The 24,980-nt window shown below is 33.1% G+C and overlaps 2 protein-coding genes across 4 annotated transcripts in view; both read left to right on the top strand.

The window, feature by feature from the left end:
* The window catches only part of LOC111050723 (carbohydrate sulfotransferase 5), a 75,756-nt gene extending 67,353 nt beyond the window's left edge, over nucleotides 1-8,403 (top strand). For both annotated transcript variants that reach the window (XM_039432556.1, XM_022337074.2), the window contains 2 exons: nucleotides 65-244; nucleotides 1,259-8,403. In XM_039432556.1, the coding sequence (XP_039288490.1) occupies nucleotides 65-244; nucleotides 1,259-1,580 (502 nt within the window). In that variant the 3' untranslated portion in view covers nucleotides 1,581-8,403. The remainder of the gene's footprint in view (nucleotides 1-64; nucleotides 245-1,258) is intronic.
* Nucleotides 8,404-11,669: 3,266 nt separating this feature from the next.
* Nucleotides 11,670-24,980, top strand: part of LOC111050732 (high affinity copper uptake protein 1) — a 46,330-nt gene continuing 33,019 nt past the window's right edge. For both annotated transcript variants that reach the window (XM_039432562.1, XM_022337114.2), the window contains exon 1: nucleotides 11,670-11,987. The gene's annotated coding sequence lies outside the window, so the exon portion shown is untranslated. The remainder of the gene's footprint in view (nucleotides 11,988-24,980) is intronic.

Genomic DNA, 24,980 nt, shown 5'->3' with positions numbered 1-24,980 from the left:
ATAGAAACCCCTAATTGCATTTATTAAATCATATAACAAAATAAATGAAATTTAATGATTTTAGTTTGAATGTGCGAGTGATGCTGCTTGTTCGGGACCCGAGAGGAACGATGCAGTCTCGCCGCCACCGCGACTGGTGCCCAGGGCGACCCGACTGCTGGGACCCCGGCCGGTTGTGCGCCGACCTCCTCGCAGACTACAGTGCTGCCATTCGCCTTGCCCGCCTCTATCCCAATCGGTTCAGGTCACTATCACAACACATTCAACACAATTCTATCTAGTACATGTTACGGCCACACTAGTTGGCGTTAGCAGTACATACAATCAACATATTTAACTCCTGCTATTATGATAATCAAACATTCAATGAAAGCTATATAAATAGCACTAACAACTTTTGCTATTGCAAATATCGACCGAAGAACTAAATGGCAGAAGGAAAATTGAAGAATGAAACGGTTCAATAAATGTGTCCATACCGTGAATCGAACCTGGTACCTCTCCGTTGCTATAACATCATGATTGAATGAAGCTGTTTAGAGAGTGCCTGGAGGGCAAAGGGTAAAAGTCGCTCCGATGGCAACGGAGAGGTATCGGGTTCGTTTCCCAGTATGGGCACAATTTTTGGACGTTTCCATTCTTCAAATTTCCTTCTGCTATTAGCTTATTCGGTCAATAGCTGCAGTTAAACCTATGTGCGGTGTATATTTAGTTTCAATTAAATACAATATAAATGAAAATTGATTACGAGTTGGTTTTAACAAAAAATACACATTTATTGGGTGAACTGTCTCAAGAAACACCCGATGTCTTATTACTATGATTCATTTTTTATCCTACGTCGTACTGTACTACCTATATTGACAAATGGATGTTATGGTAATTCAACATTTATTTACTTCTGAAATCATAATCTGTTGTTAAAAGCTATCAATCTATCGAAGACAAAATACGATTATAGAATTTTGACAAATATACATTTGTCGAAATCTAAAATTCAGCAAATATCAAGTAATTTTTGACGACACTTCATAGTATTTTTTTGATGACACTGCAGTCTTCTAATTTTATGATTAATAGTATTAAAAACATGCGTGAGTACTAGTTTTTAACTATTATTTAAAAAATCTGACTGTAGTGTCGCCAAAAATAGTTCAAAAACGAGTTACGGATGCATTCAACATTCAAGTACCATTAATAAATCAATAATAAATTCATAAATCATGAATCAATAATAAATTCAAACTATTGATTGCAGAGCGGTGCGCTACGAAGATTTATCGCTGAACCCGTATTCGGGCGTGAAAGAGTTGTTGGGCTTCTTTGGGCTGAGCTTCCACTCGCAGGTGAAGGCATTCCTGGACACGCACACGCACACGAACGCGGGAGGCGTGTCGAGCACATTTCGCAACTCGAAGGCGACGCCCTACCATTGGCGAGCCGACCTCAGTCACCAGGAGGTGCGCACCATACAGAAGGTGTGTCGACCCGCCATGAAGGCCTGGGGGTACGTGCTTGCGCAAAACACCACGCACCAGCGACACTTCAATCCTATCGCCAAGTCATTCAAATTAGTCTAGCACTTGATGAAATCTTTAGGGTACGTTCGAATATTGTTGTTCTTCTGAAGAAGAAACTTCATAAAGAACGAGGACTTCAAGAGAGCATTACTTCAATCCGATCTTCAAGTCTTCAAACTAGTCTAGTACACGATCAAATTTATAGGGTATGTTCGAATAGAGTTGTTCTTCTTTGAAGAAACTAGTTCATACGGAACGTGGACTTCGAAAGAGCACGACTCCAATCCGATATTCAAGTCCTTCAAATTAGCCTAGTACACGATCAAATTCATAGGGTATGTTCAAATAGAGTTTTTCTTCTTCTGAAGAAACTACTTCATAAGGACGAGGACTTCAGAACAGAACGACTTCAATCCGATCCTTCAAATTAGTCTAGTACTCGATCAAACTCCAAGGGGATTCGTTTTGAATCCTATTGAAGGATCGGTTGAATAGGGATGTTCTAATAAAGAAACTCCTTCATAAGAAACGAGGGTTCTGTAGGTGCCTATTAAGGTTATTTTCATGATGGTTAGACTGCCTGATGAAATCGCCCTGACCGCCATGAAATAGCGGGGATACATGGTTGCTCACATCATAAATCAAATCAAATTCTTTATTTACACATTGTTGATCTGATAACAAATTAACGGGGTCTCAATCCGATCAATTAGTTTTCAAAGTTGCCTGTAATGAGACTTACTTTTAACTGTCAATGGGAAGCATTGATGTTAGACTATTAGTAATGAATGTTCACAGTTTAAAGTGAAGCTGAACTGAACTGAATCGATCAATGTGCGAGTTTAATGGGTTTGGTTTTCTCCGATGGAAACCCCCTCTGTAAGGTTCGACTTGGAAGGTATCGATAAACTCAGTCAGATATCAACTAATGCGCCATCAAACTGATGCCGGATCAGTCGAATCCCGATGAGCGTGTAAGCATTTTCGATCATTTATTTTCTTTTGCGGATGAGGTGATGAGTTGATCAAACGTCTATGCCTACGGGCGCGATTTCAACCCATGACCAAATAGCGCTAGCAGACAGAAGGTTGTGACGCCTTAGTCGGCTACCTTTACTGGCATTTTGGCATCAATCAACAAAAATTGATTACTCTCTAAGGAGAAGGAAGGCTCAAACATTTTCATTATTTAAGGTTATGCTTTAAAGGAACGTCATTTAAAAGACAAAAGGATCGTTTTTCATAAAAAATTGCTGTTTCTACAACTAACTGTAGCATATGCACTTACTGGACACGCAAAGAACGGCAAATATATAAGTGTTTGTCTAGTATTTTGTATGATCACTATGATCATTATAACCAGAATATGATACGATGAGTGAGTATGATCACTAATTCTGTGATCCAGACTTTCAAGTTTTCATGAAATAGTCACCAGAGGAAATCGTGGTGCAGCTTAATAAAGTGCTATATTCGTATGATTGGGAGGCCATATATTTTTCTTTTGTTTAGAGTTTTTTATCATATGCGATATCATATTTAAAAATGTTCAAACGCTGTGAATTGATCAAATAATGAGACATTTTCATATTCTTGAAAAAATTGAATATTCCTCATTTTTTTAAATGAGTAGAAAAGCTTTAATCCTATCGCTGAATCGTTCAAATAAGTCTAGTATTTTATCAGATAGAGACAGTATTAATAGTATTCGTTGAGATTCTTATAACACTATTACAAGTTCTAATTTCGTGAATAAAATAATGTAATCCAAACCAATGTTCTATGCATCAACTTCCAACTAGATCATTCAATGAAATTGGATAGATCAAATGTAAAATTTATTTTGAAAAACGTGGAACGCTCACCATGACATGTATGTATGTTTGTATGGTCAGGGCTCTTAATAGACTGTCCTACATACATCCTGAGTAAAAGTAGTCATTTCCAAACAAAATAGTTATCTTATTTTATGTTGTAAAAGAAAATTATTATTTGTGAAACTTCATCAGCTTACTATAAATTATTATTTCCTGTTCTGTCCAGGTTACCAGTTGGTCGGTATCAGAACTAAACTAAGCTGAATAGAACATTGTTATTTTGTGTCACTTCTAGCTCGAGCGTCTCTTCCTGGTGATCGATTTAGGTTTCCTCTCATCTCTCATAATGTTCTCTCATTATACAAGTCTAGGACGTCTGTAGCACCATCAGAAAAAAAGGCGGTTGTGAATACTGGTACTGGTTGTGGGATCAGTATACTAAATAATTAGTCCTTTGTATAACAAGTTACTATATATAAGTTGAAATATAGCAAATGTGATAAATCAAAATAAAGAGTAGATCATTTAAAATGATTTCAAGAGTAGATCGTTTCAAATATTGAAGGTCGAAGTGCCTGCCATTAATAAAATCAGTGTCATTACAGTTCAAAACCACGTTGATTATGAACTTGCAGTGATTCAGTTGAAATAATTCAGTTTGATTGTAAAACAGTGTGTTAAAGAAAAGTGTAACAGGATGGTGCCAGTATAAGAAAATCAGTCGTATCAAGTGTATCAGTAACAGAATTGAAAAATATGTTTATTATGAATCATTCTTGATTGTGACTCTTCAGCTCCTCTGGAGAGTTTCAGACTTATAATGAACTGAACCCTTCTCATCAATTGAAGCAATAACCTGGGATCGTGAGCTTGACAAATTGAAATCATCTGCCCTAGTTCATCGAAATGTGATGATATTGTAAGCCTTAAACCCATAGTTAAGAAAATTATCTGAAAGTAATATTTTAGAAAATATCAACCCCTCTCGTTAGCTTGTAACACATACCAGATGAGAAGAGTTTCTTCCATTGTGGATCTCTTTAATGATTAACATTTGTCCCAATGACAATGATATTCAGCCTTATACGTACGATTTACATTAAAATGATATACATTAGACGCACATGAAAATATTTGACAATACTCGCCAGATTGTATAACTTTTATACGAATTTCGAAAAATTAATTATTAAAATCGTATCATGTAGTTTGAATAATATAATACTATTAAGATGTAATCGAATATGAACTTTACTCATGTAAATATTAATAGTTATAGAATTTTGACATAGTGTATTGAATTCACTATTTTAGTAGCAATATAATCTAAGAGGATAAGAATCAATTGGCTTGAACTCACGTCATCTCTCTAATTTCATTATTCAACGAGGTTTCTATTTTTAAACTTCTTGCCTGAGCATGAGAAATATTTTTTTATAATTTTGTTATGTTTTATTACTTTTATAATACTTTGTGCCGCAGTGAGTTTTTAGTCAGCCTACTTTCAAAACCTGTGATAATATTTTTAATTATTATATCAGTGGAAGACATTCCTTCTAAAAGGGGTTATTTAACTCGTATCAACAAACTTCTTTAATTTATCATATTGCTGTTCCACTGTCATTCTAAACATTTTCTAGTTTTGTAGGATATATAAATCTATGCATATTTTTTAATGATTACTATTAATAGATTAAAATTAAATAGTACTTTTTACCGACATTTTTGTAGACACATGTTTCGGCTACAATACCATTATAAAGTTTCAAAGTAACGTTTTTATTCTTCAATTTTAATAAATTATTTTTTTGAATTATCCATGTTTTAATCACTAATCTTCTCGATACGGTAGAAAACCCTGTTCATTACCATCATTTCAATATTTTGTTCAGTTTAAAAGGCGGTCACTATGGTATAATATGGTGCTTCACTTCATGTTTTTTGAATCATTCATCACCGATTTGATCTGTGATAATTAAGAGACCAAAAGAAGATTTATCAATCGCCTAACACACATATCAAAAGAAAGTGGAGAGAATTGAAATTTGACTTAGAAGGCCAATTGCTTCTTAATTTATCTATTGACTTGAGTTTTCTCTCAGTAGATTATAACTACAAAACTAAGCAGGATAAGAGTGATAGGTTTCTTAGCAAAAGATTGATTCTTAGGTAGACCGATGATTGCAGTATAGAGGGCAATATTAGATGATAACTTTTCTATGAACATGATTTTCCACATGCATATAATTTTCGTGGTTCTGTTTAAATACTATTTTTTGCTTCGAGACTGAATTGAGTTTTTCAATGAACTCATTAAAGAGTTTGATTGTTTCCTTCAAGTCATTCCAATAAGAAAAAGTGTTCTATTGGAACTGACGCTCAAAAATCACTAGGATAAATAGATCTATAATTTTCACGAAATCGTTTCATAAATTCTGTACAGAGGCGAAATCTTTAAACCCAGTTAATTTGTCTTGAACATAACACAAAAATTTTTAATATATATTTATCACATCATATTCCATTTAGAACTCGTCATTAAAAAATTCACTTTCAAGTAGCCTTCACCTCTCCTATTGGTATGAATTTAGTGGTTAAATTTCTTATGTGAAATAAAATTATTCACTCCAAATTCAAAATCATGAATTTTATTATTATAAACTAGGTGTTCATAACTCAAATAATTAAAACGTAATAGTAAAGCCTTAATCGAATTGCCTTCTTAGAATATAACATGAATTAGTAATGTAGTGAGAATTGTAGTTTTAGATTGACTGAACTGAGATGTTTGTATTAAAGTTTCCTTGTGATTAGATATCAAAATCCAAATTCTGAATATCATTCCAAAAATCTCTCCAAGTACTATCAAGTAATCTATCAAGTACTATAACTGAATTATTAAGATTGTTATTAATAATTCATCACTTTCTATAAAATAGTCTACAATTTCAATTCTACTGAGTATAAATATGAGTCAGGCTTGTATATTATTTATGAACAACAGCTTTAATATAATGTATAGTATTTGAAAATTCTTCATAATTGATTAGCAGATTTTCTAAGTGAAATATACTCATGTCACTATTGATTTTAGAGTAAATATTGAATCACTTGTAAGAAAATTATAATGTAATGATAATGTAATTACCGATAAATTTATATAGCCTTTTATAGTGTTCCTTGATGATAAAGCGTAAGATTTCAATATTCACACACTAACAGTGCTCTAAATCCAAACCCATTATTCCTATAAAATTAGTAAATTACATATTTTTTAGAATCGTTAGTCATAAATAGCAAACTCAATTTATTATCTATGTATTACTTCAAACATTCTAATAAAAATGCATCGTTTATTTCAATCTAGGCTCTCAATATTTTTAATTGCTACTACAAGATATTAAGATTTGTTAATCTAGACGTAGCTAGTGAATAACTTTTAATCGAAGCTTAAAGCAGGCTATTGCACTTGGTCGCTATAGCAGAGTTCATTAAACTCACGGAAATAATACAGTATTTTGCCTATTGTTTGAAATTTAAGCTGATTCAGACGATTTACGCAATGTGTTATCAAGATTCCATTCAATTTTCAAATGTTATTTCATTTATTATTTGAGTGTCTTGAAATGTTTGCATTGAGTGTGGAGTTTTTAATCATTGAATACTGTAATAAGATTCTTGAAGACCATTCATGTTAAATAATGTGTTTAATTCTATCAAATGTATTTTATGTTTTTTACAATGTGAGTTCAATAGTATTACATCACTCTGATTCTTTACAGAATTATCATTACAATCACATACATTCAATTACTACAATACTTATTACCTGAATACATGTCTGAACTGCAGATTATTTTTCACAGACGTAAATTAAAATAAATTTTACAGAAGTAGAATATTATACTAATTATTATTAAAAGTATCTGTACCAATATCTGCCAATAATTCTCTGTAGCTTTTTAAAAAGTTCATAATTATGTACTTCAAAAATTTCTAAAAAATAGTTTGGCAAGCTTGTTTATATTGTGTTCAATGTTCTGCTCATTTTTAAATCAATTATTCTAGTAAATGATCATATCACTCAAAATACATATCCTACATCTTCTCTATAAACTATAAGTTGGTACTCGATACTAAAATCAATCTGATAACTATTACACTGATCATGCTTTATAACATTCTTCCATGAATATTTTCAAATAATGCCTCGCAAATGAATAATAAATATTGCGGGGTGTGCTGATTGTATTTTAGAATCACTTTTTCAACTTGTACAATCACTGAAAATCGAGATGAATATTCATTCATAACTTGATAATGATATTTCTAGAGTATTCCTTAGAAAATTCTTCTTTTTTAAGCTCTCATTAATAGTATTGTATTAATGCACATTTTGAAAGTAAAATTTTATCAAACTCTATCAAGTAATTATAAGAATGTTCGACTAAAACAAAAACTAATTGATATGGTGCTTAACTTGAAAAATCTTTCTACAATTGATTCATAATTGATAGATTATTTATAGTGTGTTACATATTTTCTTAGATGGAGCGTTGTTGTCAATCGCAAAGTAGTAACAGGTATTCAAAACAACAATTATTCAAATATTTCTTCAATTATTATAAACAGTGCCTTTATCTGTGAACGTAATCCTATCACATACGTACCAACGTAGGCCTACCTATTCCTTCTAGCAATATATACGCAGATTTTACGTCTCAAATGTTTTAAAACTAAAAAATAGGCCTTAAAAGTACGTCTAAAGCTATTATCTTGTCTGTGTTGAAATGGTTGTATATACAACTCTTAATTTACTGCTATATCATGTAGATTATTCATTTATAATTAATTACCAATTACCTTTCAGGTTTTTAAATCAATACTCAAGCTAATGACTAAGCTAGTCATTCAAATTTTATATCAACTTATTGATACAAATAATCTGTATTTTCAAAAGACGTGTATTTTATAATACTCGGAACTTGTATCTAAAATATTGCTCTTTCTAGAATTTTAATCTTGTAAGTCCGATTCCAATGAGCAATAAACTTTTTGTAAGTAAATGTCTATTTATTTTAATGAGATTATGTCATATCTGTCTTGATGTTGATGTTGTTGAATGTTAGGGTCTGGAAGTGACTGATAATCTAAGGCTGGCCACTTATGGTAGAGCACGCACACACACACACACACACACACACACACACACACACACACACACACACACACACACACACACACATGCTAATCATGCATGTTTTGTCAGGCTTCTCACCAGAAAGAAGTCAGTACTTATTCCCTTATCTCTTCTTCTAACATAAACAAAACAACCAATAGAATAATAATAGATAAACCACTGGAAAATTACAAATTATAATGATAGAAAAATAATTTAACCTCAAATAGAGCAGCATAGAACAAAACAAAAATTGGAGATAGAAGAACCTTACCTCAAGAAATTTAGCTCGAAGCCTTCCGCTGTGATAACACAATACTGTATGACAACATGATGACATCATGCATATCCTACCGTTAGTGGCCAGCCAATTGTGACATGTATTGGTGAAAAGGAATGCTTCTTACTTCTCAAACCTCTAAGAAATGAATACATTTTTGCTATTTTATTTGCGAAGATTTTCACTACTCATAGCAGGTTTGTGATCTTATAGGCATATTTTGTTACTGAATAAATTCCAGAATAATTTTTATTTTCACAATAATTGGTTCAGCAAAGCAACACTTATTGGTGACACAATAGTTTCATCAGTTGGCAAGAATTTCGAAGTAATGACCACTGATCAGAAAAAATGCAATCATCTATAATTGTTTTGGATGAGGAGGTGGGATGAAAATATGATAAATACAAACAACTGCATAATCTTTTCAACATCATAAGATGAAATGAGCATTTTTCTCATATCAATGAAGCCAAGTACCAGAACATGATCAGACTCAATATTGCTGGGAGCTCGCATTTGAAGAAATGGACTGACAATTTTTTTAACTCATTTGAAGAATGGGGTTGGACTGACAAGAGTAACATCCTTGTTATCCATAGAGATTGGCCAGGGGCGGCTCCAGGACGGTTTCTCGGGGAGGGCCATGTCTGGAAAAATTTGATCGAAGCTCTAGTTAACCTCCACCCCCCCCCCCTACCTGAACGCTCTGTCCGATACATTGTGTACGTTCTGTGTACAGTAAATTGTTCCAGTTCCAATCGTAAATTGTTCCATCACGTGACTAGTACAAAATGTTCCCATGGAACGCCATTTCAAAATCTTTGGTCTCAACCTTGGTCATAAAATCGGAGATACCGTACAAAAACATCTTCTTCTTCTTCACTTCAAGGATTAGGTTTATTAAAGAACCTGTTCCGGCACCCATCTTTTCCTCGGTCTTCCCACGTCTCTTTTCCCAGTAGGTTTATAGCATTTAGCCTCCAAAGGTATTCGTCCAGGAGGCATTCTATTCAAATGACTGCACCAATTCATTCTGTTTTGAATGATTTTTCCATGTAAAGGTGTAACAGATAAAGCTCTTCTTATCTCCTCATTTCTGATTCTATCTGCTCTAGTGCAGCCAAACACACTTCTTAGAAACCTCATTTCTGCAGCTTGAATCTTGCTGTCTACTCTACGTGTGTGGATCCAATTCTCACTTCCGTAAAGCAGCGTTGGTACAGCGATGGTATTGAAGAATTTGATTCTAGTATCCTGCCTTGTTTTATTTTTGAGGTTTCTATGAATATTGCCACATATTCGTTGGAACTTTGATACTTTGTTATGAATATCTTTATCTGTATCATAGGTTACATCATTGCCAAGATAATTGAAATTTTTCACCTGTTCTATTATCTTCCCATTCAATTCTATCTTGGTTCTGGATGGATATTTACCTTTGAAAGCCATTGATTTTGTTTTCTTAGTTGATATCTTTAAATTATATTTCTGAGAAACTCTGTCCAGCATAAACATCGCTTTCCTCATTCTCTTGAATTATTGTAAGGTCAGCTGCATACATGATTGAGTTAACAGATGTATGGGCTGATAGCTGTATACCTGAGTCAGCCAAATTTTTCCATGTCGTCCACGTAAATATTAAATAATGTCGGAGATATACAGCATCCTTGCCTTACACCCTTCTTTATATCAATGACCTTACTCAAACCGTCCTTTACTTGTAAACGGATAGTCGTTTTTACATATAGGCTCTGCAAAGATTGAATTATATGCTTGGGATATCCTCTCGAATCCAGAATTGACCATAGTAAGTTGCCATTTACTGAATCAAAAGCCTTTGTGAAGTCTATAAAAGCTAAGTGTGTCTCTAGATTATATTCTCTTCGTTTTGATATAATTTGATTCAAAGCGAAAACTGCATCAGTGCATGACCTACCTTTTCGGAAGCCCATCTGTTTTTCCAGGAGAAGTACATCAGTGATTATTTTCAATCTATTGTTTAGAATTCTGGCATAGACTTTGTATGTTGTATCCAGAAGACTGATACCTCTATAATTTTGAGGATCTGCTCTACTTCCTTTTTTGAATAGGGATATAACCAGGGACTGCAACCACTCTTTTCGTACTTGGTGTTGTTTCCTGCACATATTGAAAAGATGTAGTATTCTATGGTGTAGAAGGATTCCTCCATACTTCAACAGTTCCATATTTACCCCATTCAAACCTGGGGCTTTCCTATTTTTTGTGCTTTTCAAGGCATTTAATAGCTCTTCTATAATTGTAATTGGATCAATACAGCAGTTCTCACATATGGACTCCAACCTATTTGGCTCTACTTCTTCACACCAAATCTCTTTGTAATGTTTAATCCATTCGTCAGTTCCAATACAATCAGTTTTCACCATATCTCTTTCACTTTTATTCAAAACTTTCATAACTTTGTATGCCAATGACTGACGTCCATGTAGATCATGTTCAATGACAAAAACATCCTATCAAAAAATGTTGTTTGAAATCTTTTGCAGTGATGAAAAAACAATGTATGAGGTCATGTGTATCACAGATCATGTATGTTCTACCACCAGGTTCTACCTAATTCAGCGTGCTATTTCAAAAAAGGCGCTGTTCAAAACTACCACCCTACCTGTTATAATTTGAAAATGGAATTAAATTGAATCTCTTATTATTGTTGAATCCAAGTGAATTGATAATCCTCCGAAAAAATCTATTTAATTCATTTTGTCTTCTCCTAACGAAGAAAATGTTCTTATAATAGATTTTATAAATTCATTTTTTCATTGCTAGTAAGTTGGTAATAGTTATGACGCACATGCGCAAACAGATGGTACTAAACAGCTGGGAAAACAAGCATTTTCTGTTTCTGTTTCTCCCGTAGTAGTTTAGTAGTGTGTAGTCCCTTACAAAATCTGGAAATCACTACCGTGCTGGAAAGTGAAGGTTGCTTTCATGAATCGTGTCATTCGTGTCAAGTATTTGTTTGAGTAAATTAACGGATCATATAGATTTAATTTTTCTGGTGATATTTAGATTGTTGTTATAGTTTCAATCATCAAGTCTTCCATTTACTTGAAAGTTTTTCTGTGCGGTGGATTCTTCAAGAAATTTTCTATCTACTTGGATTCTGAGTCTGACGCAATACTAGTTGTTCAACCATAAAAATATTGAAGGTAAGACGCTTTACTTAACCTCAAAAATATATCCAAGTTAAAAACAAACTGAATATTCTTACTCATTGAAAGTCAATTTTTAATGTTATTTTTCAACTAACCTTTTGTTCATGTTTCATTTCTAGGCCTAACCTCAATGCCATCTAATTTTAATTCAGTGTACTGTATTTTATTAGACAGTAGACAGTTCTGTATTTTTTACTGTTTTTTTAACAACCAAAAATTTGATAAAATGTATGTTTAGACTTAGGTATAGACTAGCAATATGTCTAGGATTAGGTCTAGACTTGATACTTGAACCGACAGTTCTTTCTACTTTAAATAGGCTAATTAAATGTCATCAACAGCATAATTATGTTAAATGTTTTCCAACTCCAATCTGTGCAATTATAATTGTTATCGACCATCATTCAGATTTATTTTTAATATTTGTGCCGTGATAAGCTTTACAAAATTCATGTAGCCTACAATAACGTAAAAAATGTTTAACCTAAGTAGTCAGCCTGAAAACCCCTCATATGTCATTATTTAATTTTAAGGAGACGCTTTAGTTAAAATATTTTCAACATTAGGTACCGTTACCTTTTAATAATATCAAAAAAATTATTACTTAATTATCTTAATGTTGCCTCTTTTAAATAAAAACTTGACTAACTAGATTCACTTGTTCACATCACTTCATAAATATTGTATAACATACTCTTTGCCTCCATTTTCTTATTTGAGAACGTTGCCAGGGACTGAGATTTCCTGATAGGCAGTACCGTTTCTAAAATTTTCAAATACAGTATAATAGCCCGCACGTTTATTTCGTACTGTGGAGGTGCTAGACTCCTTAAAAGAGTTTCCACATATAAATTTCAAAGTGAATAGATTGGCATCTCCAGGGGTTTATTATTTTACCGTGGTATAGAACCATACGTCCATTTTCTACTGTATTTTACAAGAAAGGCTGTTGAAAAATCTTATTGGCTGTAGTTACCGGCCAGTCTGCTCCGCGGTACCTCCAGTCTAGTGGTATGTCTTGTATATCACACCTTTCCTGCAGCTGCTCCTGATTCCACTTATATACAAAAGTGATCACAACATTCATGTTGACTGTATGTATCCCGAGACCCCTGAAAAGTTACCTGCAGTGATCACTGGAGCTGGAAAATGACTATCCTTAGAGCCTTCATTTGCATTACCAGTACATTGTGGAAAGCTGGTGTGTGACCCCACAGATGCCAAAAAAACAAGTAGAAGTTCAAAATGAATCATGAATTGATGAGACAAATAAACCAAGATTCAGTCTAAACACGTTTAAAATCAATATCTTTGTTATGGTAATCATTAAACCCCACAGCTGCTACGCTAATAATAAGTTAATGAATTCAATTATAGAAATATTGTATATGATACTAGGCCTATATCATAGCAGGGAATTAACGTGACGCACTGCAGCACCTAAGCTATCGGATGACAACCCAGAATTTCTATTCACAAATTTTCTATCATAATTGACTCCTCATCAGGTCTTAATTATTCTAGAAAATTTGTCATATTTACATATAAATCATGTAAGCTATATCATTCAATGCCCTTAGATACCTGACAATCTGCTACTCCAGTTGACCATTTGAAGAGCCAACACTTGTAAATATCATTGACCCATTGACCGTGATGGGATGGTAAGAACTTTCAAACTGTTGAAAATGTCACCGTCGATGTCATGCAAATCACAGTGGTATGCATAAGGCCTCATGAGTTTGAAGACTGCTTCCCGGTGGTTCTGAACCCACCACCTAAAGCTGTAGATCCGCTCTCTCATGATCATCCAAAACAAACAATCCCAGATTGTTTTACACACATGTGCGTATCTACACACATTTGATAACAATATCTTTGTGATGGTACGCAGCGCATTGAACCCCACAGAAAAGCTAATAATAAATTAATGCTAATTGAAAAAATGAACCGTTGATATTACGTATCATTGTCCACGAACAGCCTGAAGCTCATATGGGTACCACCCATACCTGAACACACCTTAAGATAATTAGCAAGACCTAATGGTTCAGGAGAATTGCAAATAATTTCTTTATTTAGAAACTACTAGAAACAGAAGACAGAATTAGGTACAATTGAAGCAATTTCTATGTGTCTTAGTTTGCTATTGTGACGCAGTCTCTCGGATCCCACGGTTTGATGTGATTGAGTAAATTCTATTCTATCAAGTTATAAAAATCTAACACAGATAAGTTACACGAAAGGATCATTCCAATTGTTTCATTAAATAACCATTGATTATTATTTTATTTCCAATTTTGTAATTGAAGAAGATTTTCAATTTTATCATAATATGGATGATTACAATAATTACTGTACATGAACATGATTGTCTTATTTCATTTATTGAGTCAATGATACACAATCATTCGTTAAAATGATTGGGGGAGGACGGATTGATCTGGCACGGATAATAATTATTCCTCCCCGAATGTTGATTTATATACTAGTCAATTGATACTCTTTAACGTTTTGAGATGTGTTTATAATATACAATAATTGGCAAAGAGGAGTTCAGGAAATAGATAACTTAAATGTTGATTTATTATTCTTTTCTCCCCAAAGAAAATGTTATTATTTATCAATACAAAGAGAAAACAGATTTAACTGAAGCGAGCATAATACCTGCAAGGAAATTCTTCTGCTTAGGTATGAGTTGCCAAAAGATTAAATACAAGAAACCAAAATTCAAATAAATAGAACTATGCAAAGAGAAGTATAGGAAATAATTATTTAAGATATGGATACAGAAGTTAAGAAAATGTTCAGCAGATGCAAACGGGATTATTTGTACTAATTATTTTTTTTAATATGTGAATATTTCCTATTTTAGTTATAATAATGTGAAATATTTCTTCTCTGTAAAGTTTTGTATCATCTAAATTTGAAAATCTACTTTGTGAAAATACTTGAGGACTAAAAATTTTGTGAATTGAAGAACTACAAGACTTGAGCTATATCGGACTATGTGTTATCTAAATTTGGGAGAGGAATAGCACAAGGTTACCTTATTTTTCCTCTCCCTATCATTTTAATAATGTACTTATTGTATAAATGAATAAAGAATAAAAAAAATGAATAATTTATTTATTTATTCCATATTCCACCCTTTTTCTTCTGTTATTACTAATTCAATACACAGGAATAAACAATGAACTCATTGAAACCCCATTCTACTAAACCAATGTTAAATTTGAAAACTAAATATCTCTTTCATTTCCAAGTCCCTTCAATAATAGATACATTATTTCAAATCTTCCCTTCGCTATCATTTTTAGTCACAATTGCCACTTCTTAATCATTTTGTACAAAATCCATTATTGGTATGAGATGTTCCAACACAATTTGCCAATGAAACTAGTTCGTAACTGATTTCATTTGAGTGTATTATCTTGAGCAAGTTGTGGTCATAAGTGCTGAGTGAAAGCATGCCTTCTGATAATTTCAATACACACTTCATCTCATTAATCGCAGTTTTAGTGTGAATTGGTGATAATGATGTCACCCTGTAATCTATGCGCGCTTATCCTTCAATTTTCAAGTACAAGAGCAAGACAAAATAGAGGTAAAGCACTATGGCAGATAGCCGTTTCAAACTTCATTTTAGTTTTCTTGCTGATTAAGCACGATTTTTGATTAATCCAATCTTTAATAATTTGTTTGTTGCTGCTTACATCCGGCCTTATATTATCTACTTTTCAATCTAAGTGAGTCGATGCTTGTTTGAAACAACTTTGCTTCTATGAGCTGCTCCATTTTTTCAGCCAAAGATGATACTTATACTTATTTATGTATGAATGTATTAATGTATTAATGTATTTGGCAATTCAATATTGGATTCAGGTTTAGATGAATGAATATGCAATACGGATAAATAAGAGTACTTCACGAAATAATTATAACTGATGCTCTGACGGCCGAACTAATGTTTTTCAAGTTGGGCTAATTTCTCTTTTTCCAAATGAGGCAGATTGAATGTCAATCCGTTGCCGCAACAACCAACCGATTTTGTCATAGATGTCAATTTTATATTCCGCCAATTGAAAATGTTACGGCTTCATCTGTTTAGCTCAAATTGATAATAGGTATAAACTTATATGATATAGGTTTATAATAGATATAAACTGAAAATGGTGATAAATTTGGGTTGCACAATGTACACCTGGAACCAAAAGACAGTCCCAAGAGCCCAAAAATAGTCCATCAAATCTTTTCCAGATTTAATTGACATCTCTCTCAAAATATGTCCAGTCCTCAACTTATTGACCTCCAATTGGTCTCGTTAAGCAGTGGAGGAGTCCGACTACACTTCAGAGTAGCCAAAATTCGAGAAATGAAATCGCTCCTGCTGAGACCCACAGTGCTCTTTCTTCTTATGATTGGCAGGTTTCAGCTTGAAAATCAATTTTTGGGGGATCGGAACCCATCTTAATCTTACCATTTTTATCATCTATCTTTCATCATTGTAACTCGTACTGTACTTGAACGAACTCATGTGGACATCATCAGAAAAAATCAGTAAGTGCATTAACTGGAGCCATTGTATGATAATGTTCTGCAAGTGTGTACTTAACCAAATCCCTTCACTCGAAAGCTGTTCATTCCTATTGTCTATCTAGTATCCGTGATCTATGCTTAAATAATATACAATTCACTAGACAATTCTTTTTCTAAGTGGGTTTAGAAAGTAATGCCACGAACAACTAGAGTGGAAAGATTAGACCAGTTGAATAACATGCAATTTTTCTTTTATTGTTCTATTTACTCGATTTAAGAAATTTAACAGTGTGAAAATGTCGCATTATTCTACTATATTTTACTACGTTGTTTAAAATGACAGTACTCTCGATGAATTGTGAATGTCGTAAACTGGATTTAATGGTGGGAAGTATTGTATAAACACTGTTAAAATAGTCTTTAAAATTGACTAGCAGTGCTTTTGAAAACTCTTAGAGCTTTATACAAGTTACAATGAACCTTTTCTAAAGGGTACACTCATTTTTTTAGTATCTTGCTATTAAACATGCTCTAATCCTTCATGCTGTAGATAGAATATTCCAATGTGTATTGCAAGGACATTGTTAATTGTATAATTGTATTTTGTTTAAATAGAATAGATTAAAATGATGTTGGACTGGAACTGATAAACCCAATCTATTATAAAAAGTTCAGTTGAGTAGTAATTTCATTCAAGTTAATATAAGTGCATCTGCTGAAAACAATCCTTGAAACAAACAAACAAAAACTTTGCATTGGTAATAATTTAAAGGAACATTTTTCATCCTTCTTGATGAACTTACTGTTGATTAATAAATCATTGTATTTGTAGATTTCCATATATATAATTATGATCATGTTTTATAATTTTAGCCGCATTTCAAGGCAATGGGTTCCATCTTCAGCATGCTGGGAGTAACTTGATACTCGAAAAGTATCTCAAGAGAATCAAGAATATAGAATATACTTTGTACTCAGGGAGTATCAAGGTACTCTGGAGACGGGGCCCAGAGCCTTCAAATTTAAAACATTTGAGTATACTGTATTTGTAAATGTGAAAATTATATGTTACATTGAGAAATATTTTACTTGTTGTTACCTCCTGCAATGCTCCAGTATATTGTTTGAAGGAACAATACGATAGTACGTATGTTGACCTACTCGTTATCAATCCTTTACAATTCTGCTTAACTCCCTGCATCCTTTTCTGTGAACACAGTGGTCTTTCATTATCTGTTCTGACCTTAGTCTCTTACGATTTTATTACAACCTACCACCACTTCCACAACCTTGGTAGATTCCCACCGTTACAGCCAATCTGAAAGTTGGCTTATGGTTTGCAGGGTCTCAGTCAGAGCGCAATATTTGCTCGCATTCACTTTTCTGCACGTTGCGCTTGGTCGAAACTTAATTGCAATGGAGGACTTTCTCTGTACCGTTTATCTGTAGCCAATCTCAATGTCGCCACTGACCGGACCTGTTCACGCTAAGCTAGAGCAACAACGGCCTTCAACATTCCTTGGTAATAAGCTATTTTAACGGCTTCTGATATTCGGGTTGTATGTCATGCTTCTTTGGTCCCCTCTCCAAATTTTCGGCAAACCATTTCTCATTCAAAATCTAGTTTCCTTTTGCAAACTCGGAATGTAATTGCTCGTTCGTTAATTAGTAAGTTCATTAGATGATGAGATGTGTGTTTGTGTTTGGATACTAAGGAGAATCAGTAAAACTGGACTGATAGATAAAACTAGATATTATTTATGCAGAGGCGCCATTTAGGGGGTCAGGGGGGGCTAGGCCCCCCAAGGATCAGATGAATAATAAAAATGTGGGTCTATATACACGAATCCTTAGAACTCATACTGATTTAATACTTTTTTTTTAACAGCAGTAGTATAGTTCCTTCTACAGTATCAAGAATGTAGTAAAATTGATTTGAAAGTATGGGTATGGAGTAATAAATAATATTTTCTCTGTGGTATAGTTGAAGCTTAAATATAGAATGTTAATGGGTACAATTATTGATGAGGGCACAATAAGTGAGTTATAGCATAAATTTCAACGTGAGAATTAACGCAAGATGTCACAGTGAAAGCAAAAGAAAGGGCACAATCAGACAATCAATAATGTATGTACAGAGTTGGTGAGAATTATGGGAACAGCTTAATGTTTCTTTAGCTTTCTAACTGAAAGTTATTTTCCAATTAGAATATGATCCCCAATGAAATTGTTGAGATTGTCATTGTAAAAGAAAAATTTATCTTTTTGCAACCATTTTTAAGAAATCTGTTTCAGTGTATTCCTACTTTAGGGCCTCTTTGTAGGCCTTTTCTAATAAATACTTCATGATTCATACTAATAATGTAGGCCTATATGCTTGTATTGATACTTCAACCACATTTGTATAAAACTGGAGAAAATGAAGCATGTAATAATATCTTCGAATGTAAAATTTATGGGGAAACCCAGGATCCTCTATCCTTTGGGCGTATTCCTTCCCCCCCTTCATACCTCTTGGTTTTTGCCCCCCCCCCCCCCTAGCAGTTTGGTGAATTGGCGCCACTGTATTTATGGATGGATTGTTCATGACGGATGAATACTATACTCGTACTCATACATGTCTTTGAGTAGTGCCACAGATTCAAGACTGTGGTACAAGACAAATTCTTGTCTGTGGTAGTACTGAAGAGATTATTTATTCACTTATGAAAATAACAGAATAATTAAACGTATAAAATATGTACTGCATCTTTTGTAAGAAGTACTTGATATGAATGTTTAAGTTATTCATTTTACAGATCTTACTCTCTTAAATTAAGCAAATCATAGGAGCACTGGATATTTATGTTTGAATTGAAAGTTCGATACTAATTTTTTAATTCCATGCTTTTCCAATAGCAAAGTAGCGTCAGTTGTTGGCGTGTCAGGTCGCAATCTATTCCACAAATCATTTACTTTGTAAGCGACATGCTGTGATTTGCTATCTTTGGAATTCCATTCCTTCAGTGATGGCATGTTTTAGATGTTGGCAAACGCTTTAGTTCTATTCCTGCCTTATCAGTTGACATACGTGAAAATTCCAGAGTGCATCTGTTCGATCAGAGTGCAAGTGTTTCTATCATTAGCCCAGTCATAAAGGTTTTTTCGATCCGAAAATTAAATAAAAGCTGAATCTTTTACCATCGATAGAACCCTCCCAGAAGGTCATTCTCCCAAAAGTCACAAGAAATCCTCTTGGAGCTTTCCCCCCTAGCCCCCCTCAAAGTTGAAAAATGCAGGTAATCACGGATGAAGCCAACCAGATCAAATAGTTGAGCGCTGAGCCAGGGAAAAACAGTGCTAGCACTATTGTCAATGGACACAACTCTAAAATACAACGATATTGCTATTAAAAGATTTCATTCAACATTGAATACTGGTCACATAACTATTTAAATCTTTGACTTTGATGTGATGATGGCTTGTGAATTGAAGATGTATGTGGAATATAAATGATTCTTCACATAGTCTCTCTTACATTTTATTGTAAGTTGATTGGTGTATTACATTTTTGAGTGAATTGGTATATCTGACAAACCCTGTTGTTAACAACACTGAATCAAACAAATTATTAAAATATAATGACATTAAATTATTCAAACTTCTTAGTAATATATTTGCAAAGTCTCTGGTAGAGTCAACAGTAATGATATTTTTAGATAAATTGAAAACAAATGAATCATTAACCGCAATAAAATGAAGCTACAATGATTCTAATGACATGTAGCCCAGTCAATGAAGGTCCAAAAAAGCAGTTTCGATCCGAAAATTAAATAAAAGCTGAATTTCCCACAATCGATAGAACACTCCCAGAGGGTCATTCTCCCAAAAGTCACAAGAAATCCCCTTGGAGCTTTCCGCCCCAGCCCCCTAAAACATGAAAAATGCAGGTAAACACGGGAAATCAATTATCTCTGTAACCATTGATCGGAAACAGTTTTATTATATGCCATTCGATTCATTACATTACGGACTACAATATCTGTTATATTCATTTTTTCAATAAAATTAACAGTTTTCTTGATAAAATAATAGCCTACATATGTAAAAATTTAGGGGGTTTGCGATTTGATTTTTTTGTTTTCTTCGATTAACTTAAAAGCAAGTAGTTTTAAAGAAAAATGAGCCGAATAATTAATGAAGCCATACATTGCAAATCCATTGATGTATATTGTTATGTATTTGCGATTCGATTTGACGCCGTGGAAGGGGAAACAGTCGACGCGGAACGGCGCGGCTGACTCTCTTAGCCATAGTAAACACTAAACAGCAAACTGGAAATCAATTATCTCTGTAACCATTAATCGAAAAAAAATCTATCATAATATGTCATTCGATTCGTTAAATTAAGGACTACAATATTAGTCGGATTCATTTCCTCAATAAATCGAACAGTTTCCTTGATATAATAATTTTATGTAAAAATTTGGGGGTTTTTCGATTTGATTTTCTTGTTTTCTCCGATTAACTTCGAAGCAAGTAATTTTAAAGAACAATGTGACGAATAATAATTATTGTAGCCACATTCATTGCGAATCCATTGATTTATTTTGTTATGTATTTGCGATTCAAGTTGACGCTGTGGAAGGGGAAACAGCCGACGCGGCTGACTCCCTTCACCATAGTAAACAGAATAATACTGCTGTCTACATTGCATCTCATTTACACTATGGCGCTCGAAACAATTAATTTTGTCTATTGTTTTGACATGCGCTTTATATAGATTTTCACTTTTCAATACTCTAAAAAAATATTACAATTATCTTGATTTAACCATGCTCATGATAAAAATCAGGATTTCGTTGTTTGCTCACAGAATTTATTATATTAACTAGCAAGAACCCGTGCTTCGCAAGGATCTATTTTAAAACTTAACAAAATGAAATTTTAAAGAATTGAGAAAAGGCCTATAACCATCCTTGGTTAATTAAGAATCTATAAGCAAAATTTAAAGTTAATTAGTCCAGTAGTTCAGATGTGATGTCAAACATAATTTTCCTATCCCGTACGTGCATAAGCCAGCTCTTTATTTTATATAATTATTATAGAGATATAGTTAACGACTGCAAAAGATAGGACTGTGGAACATAATAGTGGTGAAACTATGATAGCGCCAGAAGTGTCTCAAACACAATAGTAGGTACTACATGAACTTTTTGAAAGTGATTCGAAAAAATGTTAAAACAACAGAACTGAATCCTTATCATTCTACCTTCATTTAGAGAGGCTTCTGTTTGAGCCGAATGGAAATCTATTTATAAAAAATGAATGTCCGTTTGTGTGTTTGTTTGTATGTTTGTTTGTTCCCTGTAGACTTGAAAACTACTTGACATAACGGCATGAAACTTCGGGAATATATTGTGTGAATATTGGGGATGGTTTCTGAACAGAAATTTTAATAGGGGGGCTAATAATAATCATTTATTAATCCATTTTACAGATATATGTTTTCGAAATTTTCGGCCGAGCGGCTACTAAAGAACGAAAAGATGATCAAGATTCAAGATCATATTGTTATAATATGATTTATCATCTAAAGTTACCAGCTGTAATAAACACATCACCCTGTGATAAATTATTGTGTACTGGTATTAAAACGGTAGTTTGGAGTTGAAGTGTAGTTGATTGGTACCAGGTGTTGATAATGGTTCCTTAGAAGACCTATACAAATAATTATCACTCCCCTATCATTGAGAAACTGGAAAATGTTGAAAAAAATTATTCACCCAATGAAAGAGAGTATATATATATTGTAGCCTATAGTATATAGGTATAGTATTCATATTGCATTCATTAATTACTGAAGAATGAAAGAATAATTTACATTTTTTTTTGAATTTAGCTTAGCTTATATTCATCCTAAAATGGAAAGAATATGGAATTCTGTGGGTTCATCGTACATCGCATATTTCCTGGACCATATATCGACAATCTACAGCTATGAAAACATTGAATATTTTTCTTTGAAAACACTGATATAACCTTTTTTTTTAATTGAAAACTTTACTGATAGATATTACTACCAATTGATTGAGAAGAATAATATGTTTTCGGAATAATGAATGCTGCATGACTAAGCACATAGGAAGTCCGTATTGAGATGTAAATGAACATGTTGATTGTCAGATAAATTTCACGATTCACCAAATAAAGTCAAGTGTAACATGAGATACATTGGCGGTACGAAGTTCGCTGGGTAAGCTAGTTGTAAATTAAGCTTTATTATTAATAGACAACGCTGAAAAAGACAGGCTCAATCACCATGGAATACTATAAATCTATGAGGGACCAGTAAGCCATTAATTTTGAGTAGTTCAATTACTTCCATTATGGACACTGGATACATTATGGACAATCAATACATATGAAATTGATTAGCTACCGTACAGAATAAAAAAAAATTGTTTGCAGTGACCCCGACTACTGTATTATGAATAAGCATTCGGATCAAATATAAGGAATTACTCGCATCTCTCATCAACTCGTAATTTTTATTCACAAAATATTAACAAAAAAATATATATATATATTAAGTTATATTTAATAAACTCACGGCTAGTACTCAAGTTTGTCTTTTTCTGGCCGTGCTACAAATAAATGTAGGTATATGTTTGAAATTTTGTTTCTGTAATCTTGTTGTCTATTAAGAAAGTTTTCAATGTGATTTTGATGGCAATAAAATTTGAATTTGAAAAAAGAATTATCAACAAACTCCTAACCAAAGAAGAAGAAGAAGAAGAGAAAGAAGGAGAAGAGGAGTAAGAAGAAGAAGAAGCAGAAGAAGAAGAAAAAGAAGAAAAAGGAGAAGAAGAAAAAGAAGAAGATAGATTATTAAGTTGCTTAGGCCTGTGATCTGTATAAATGTCCTGTAACAACTAAAGGTGCGTCCACACATGCCGAACCGAACCTCGAACCGCGCAGCAAACCGTGCATTCCTCCGAACATCTTGCCTTTCAACGAACATGAGCATATGTTGAAAATCAGCTGTTAATCATTCGCCGTACCGTACTCCGAACCATTTGCCGTGCCGCTTGCCTCTGTTGTAACTGCTCGCCTCACCTCACTCCGAACGCTGAACTTTTCAGCCAATCAGAGCCCTCGATTACAATTATCCGCCGTGCAGCTCGCTCCACAATATTTTGGCTATCCATCACAAGTGGAAAACATGCGAACATGAATACAGAAGTATGGGCAATTTTTTATTTGATTAAATTCATGTTTTGAAGAATTCATTGTTACGAATGATAAATTGATAGGAGCTTATAAATATTTTCTAATTCAAATGAAATAATTTCTGAAGAAAATAATGATTGGATAAATACTAATATTGAATTATTGTTGACCAAGAACTCAGTACATCGACAATTCATTCAACTTATTCTGTATTGATAAAATTATAATCATTTTCTCTATTGATAGTCAATTTCATCATCAAATCATCAACTAACTGAAAAAAGTACTTCAATTTCCATGAATTTATTAATATAATTATATAAATCTAAAGTGTAGGTCATATCTAAATTTACAAAGAGTTCAATTCTTGTTGGCAAGATAGATGTTATTCAATGCAGAAATCATTGTTATTTTACTAAAAGATAGGATAAAATGAATAGTTCTCTTTCAGGGGGAGTTTTGACAACCCACAAAACTCATTTTTCATTTGAAGAAATAATATAAAAAAGGTGCATAGGACCTTACTTTTTTGTTCAGCTTGCCAAAATACCCCCTCATTTCAATATTAAAATTTTCGAATGACTGTACAGTGAGTCTATCAAGGCTTGAATAATTTTGAAATTTTAATTAAATAAAAATGGTAGAGAATAAATATCATGTAAATATCAACACCATTATTTAAATACATATTAACTGCATGCGTTTTCATATTGCCGATACAGCATTGATAAAAAACTAGACGTTTATTTAGCAGTCTCAAAAAACTGTTCTAGCTGAAAAATTAATAATACATGCCACATGTAGGCTTATACATTGCATCAGGAAAACGAAGTTCAAAACTATGGTTTTCCTAAACATATGTTTTTGAGATAATTTCTTTGATGCAGCTGTTTCACATTCACTATTATAAATTATACAGAGTTTGTGAAAATAAAAATATTTATTGATTACCAAAACTATTATTCTATTAATGATCATAATTAATTAATTATTGAAACAATACTTTTATTATATTATTAATAATAATATTATTAACATATTTATCAGAACAATATTATTGAGGCTGAGTGGAATCAGGTAGAAAGCAATAATAGAACAGATGTTCTTTTTTGAATTTCTATCATATTATTTTGTTATTTCCAATGATTACAACATATGTTAGAATATCACATCTCAATAAATAAATTATCTCATTTCCATATGGCACTCACCTTACCATGTTCATAACCTTACTTT

The sequence above is a fragment of the Nilaparvata lugens genome, chromosome 7 (genome assembly GCF_014356525.2).
Source record: "Nilaparvata lugens isolate BPH chromosome 7, ASM1435652v1, whole genome shotgun sequence".
NCBI lineage: Eukaryota > Metazoa > Arthropoda > Insecta > Hemiptera > Delphacidae > Nilaparvata > Nilaparvata lugens.
The sequence above is the reverse complement of the archived record's forward strand: the minus strand, read 5'-3'. Positions and strand labels throughout refer to the sequence as shown.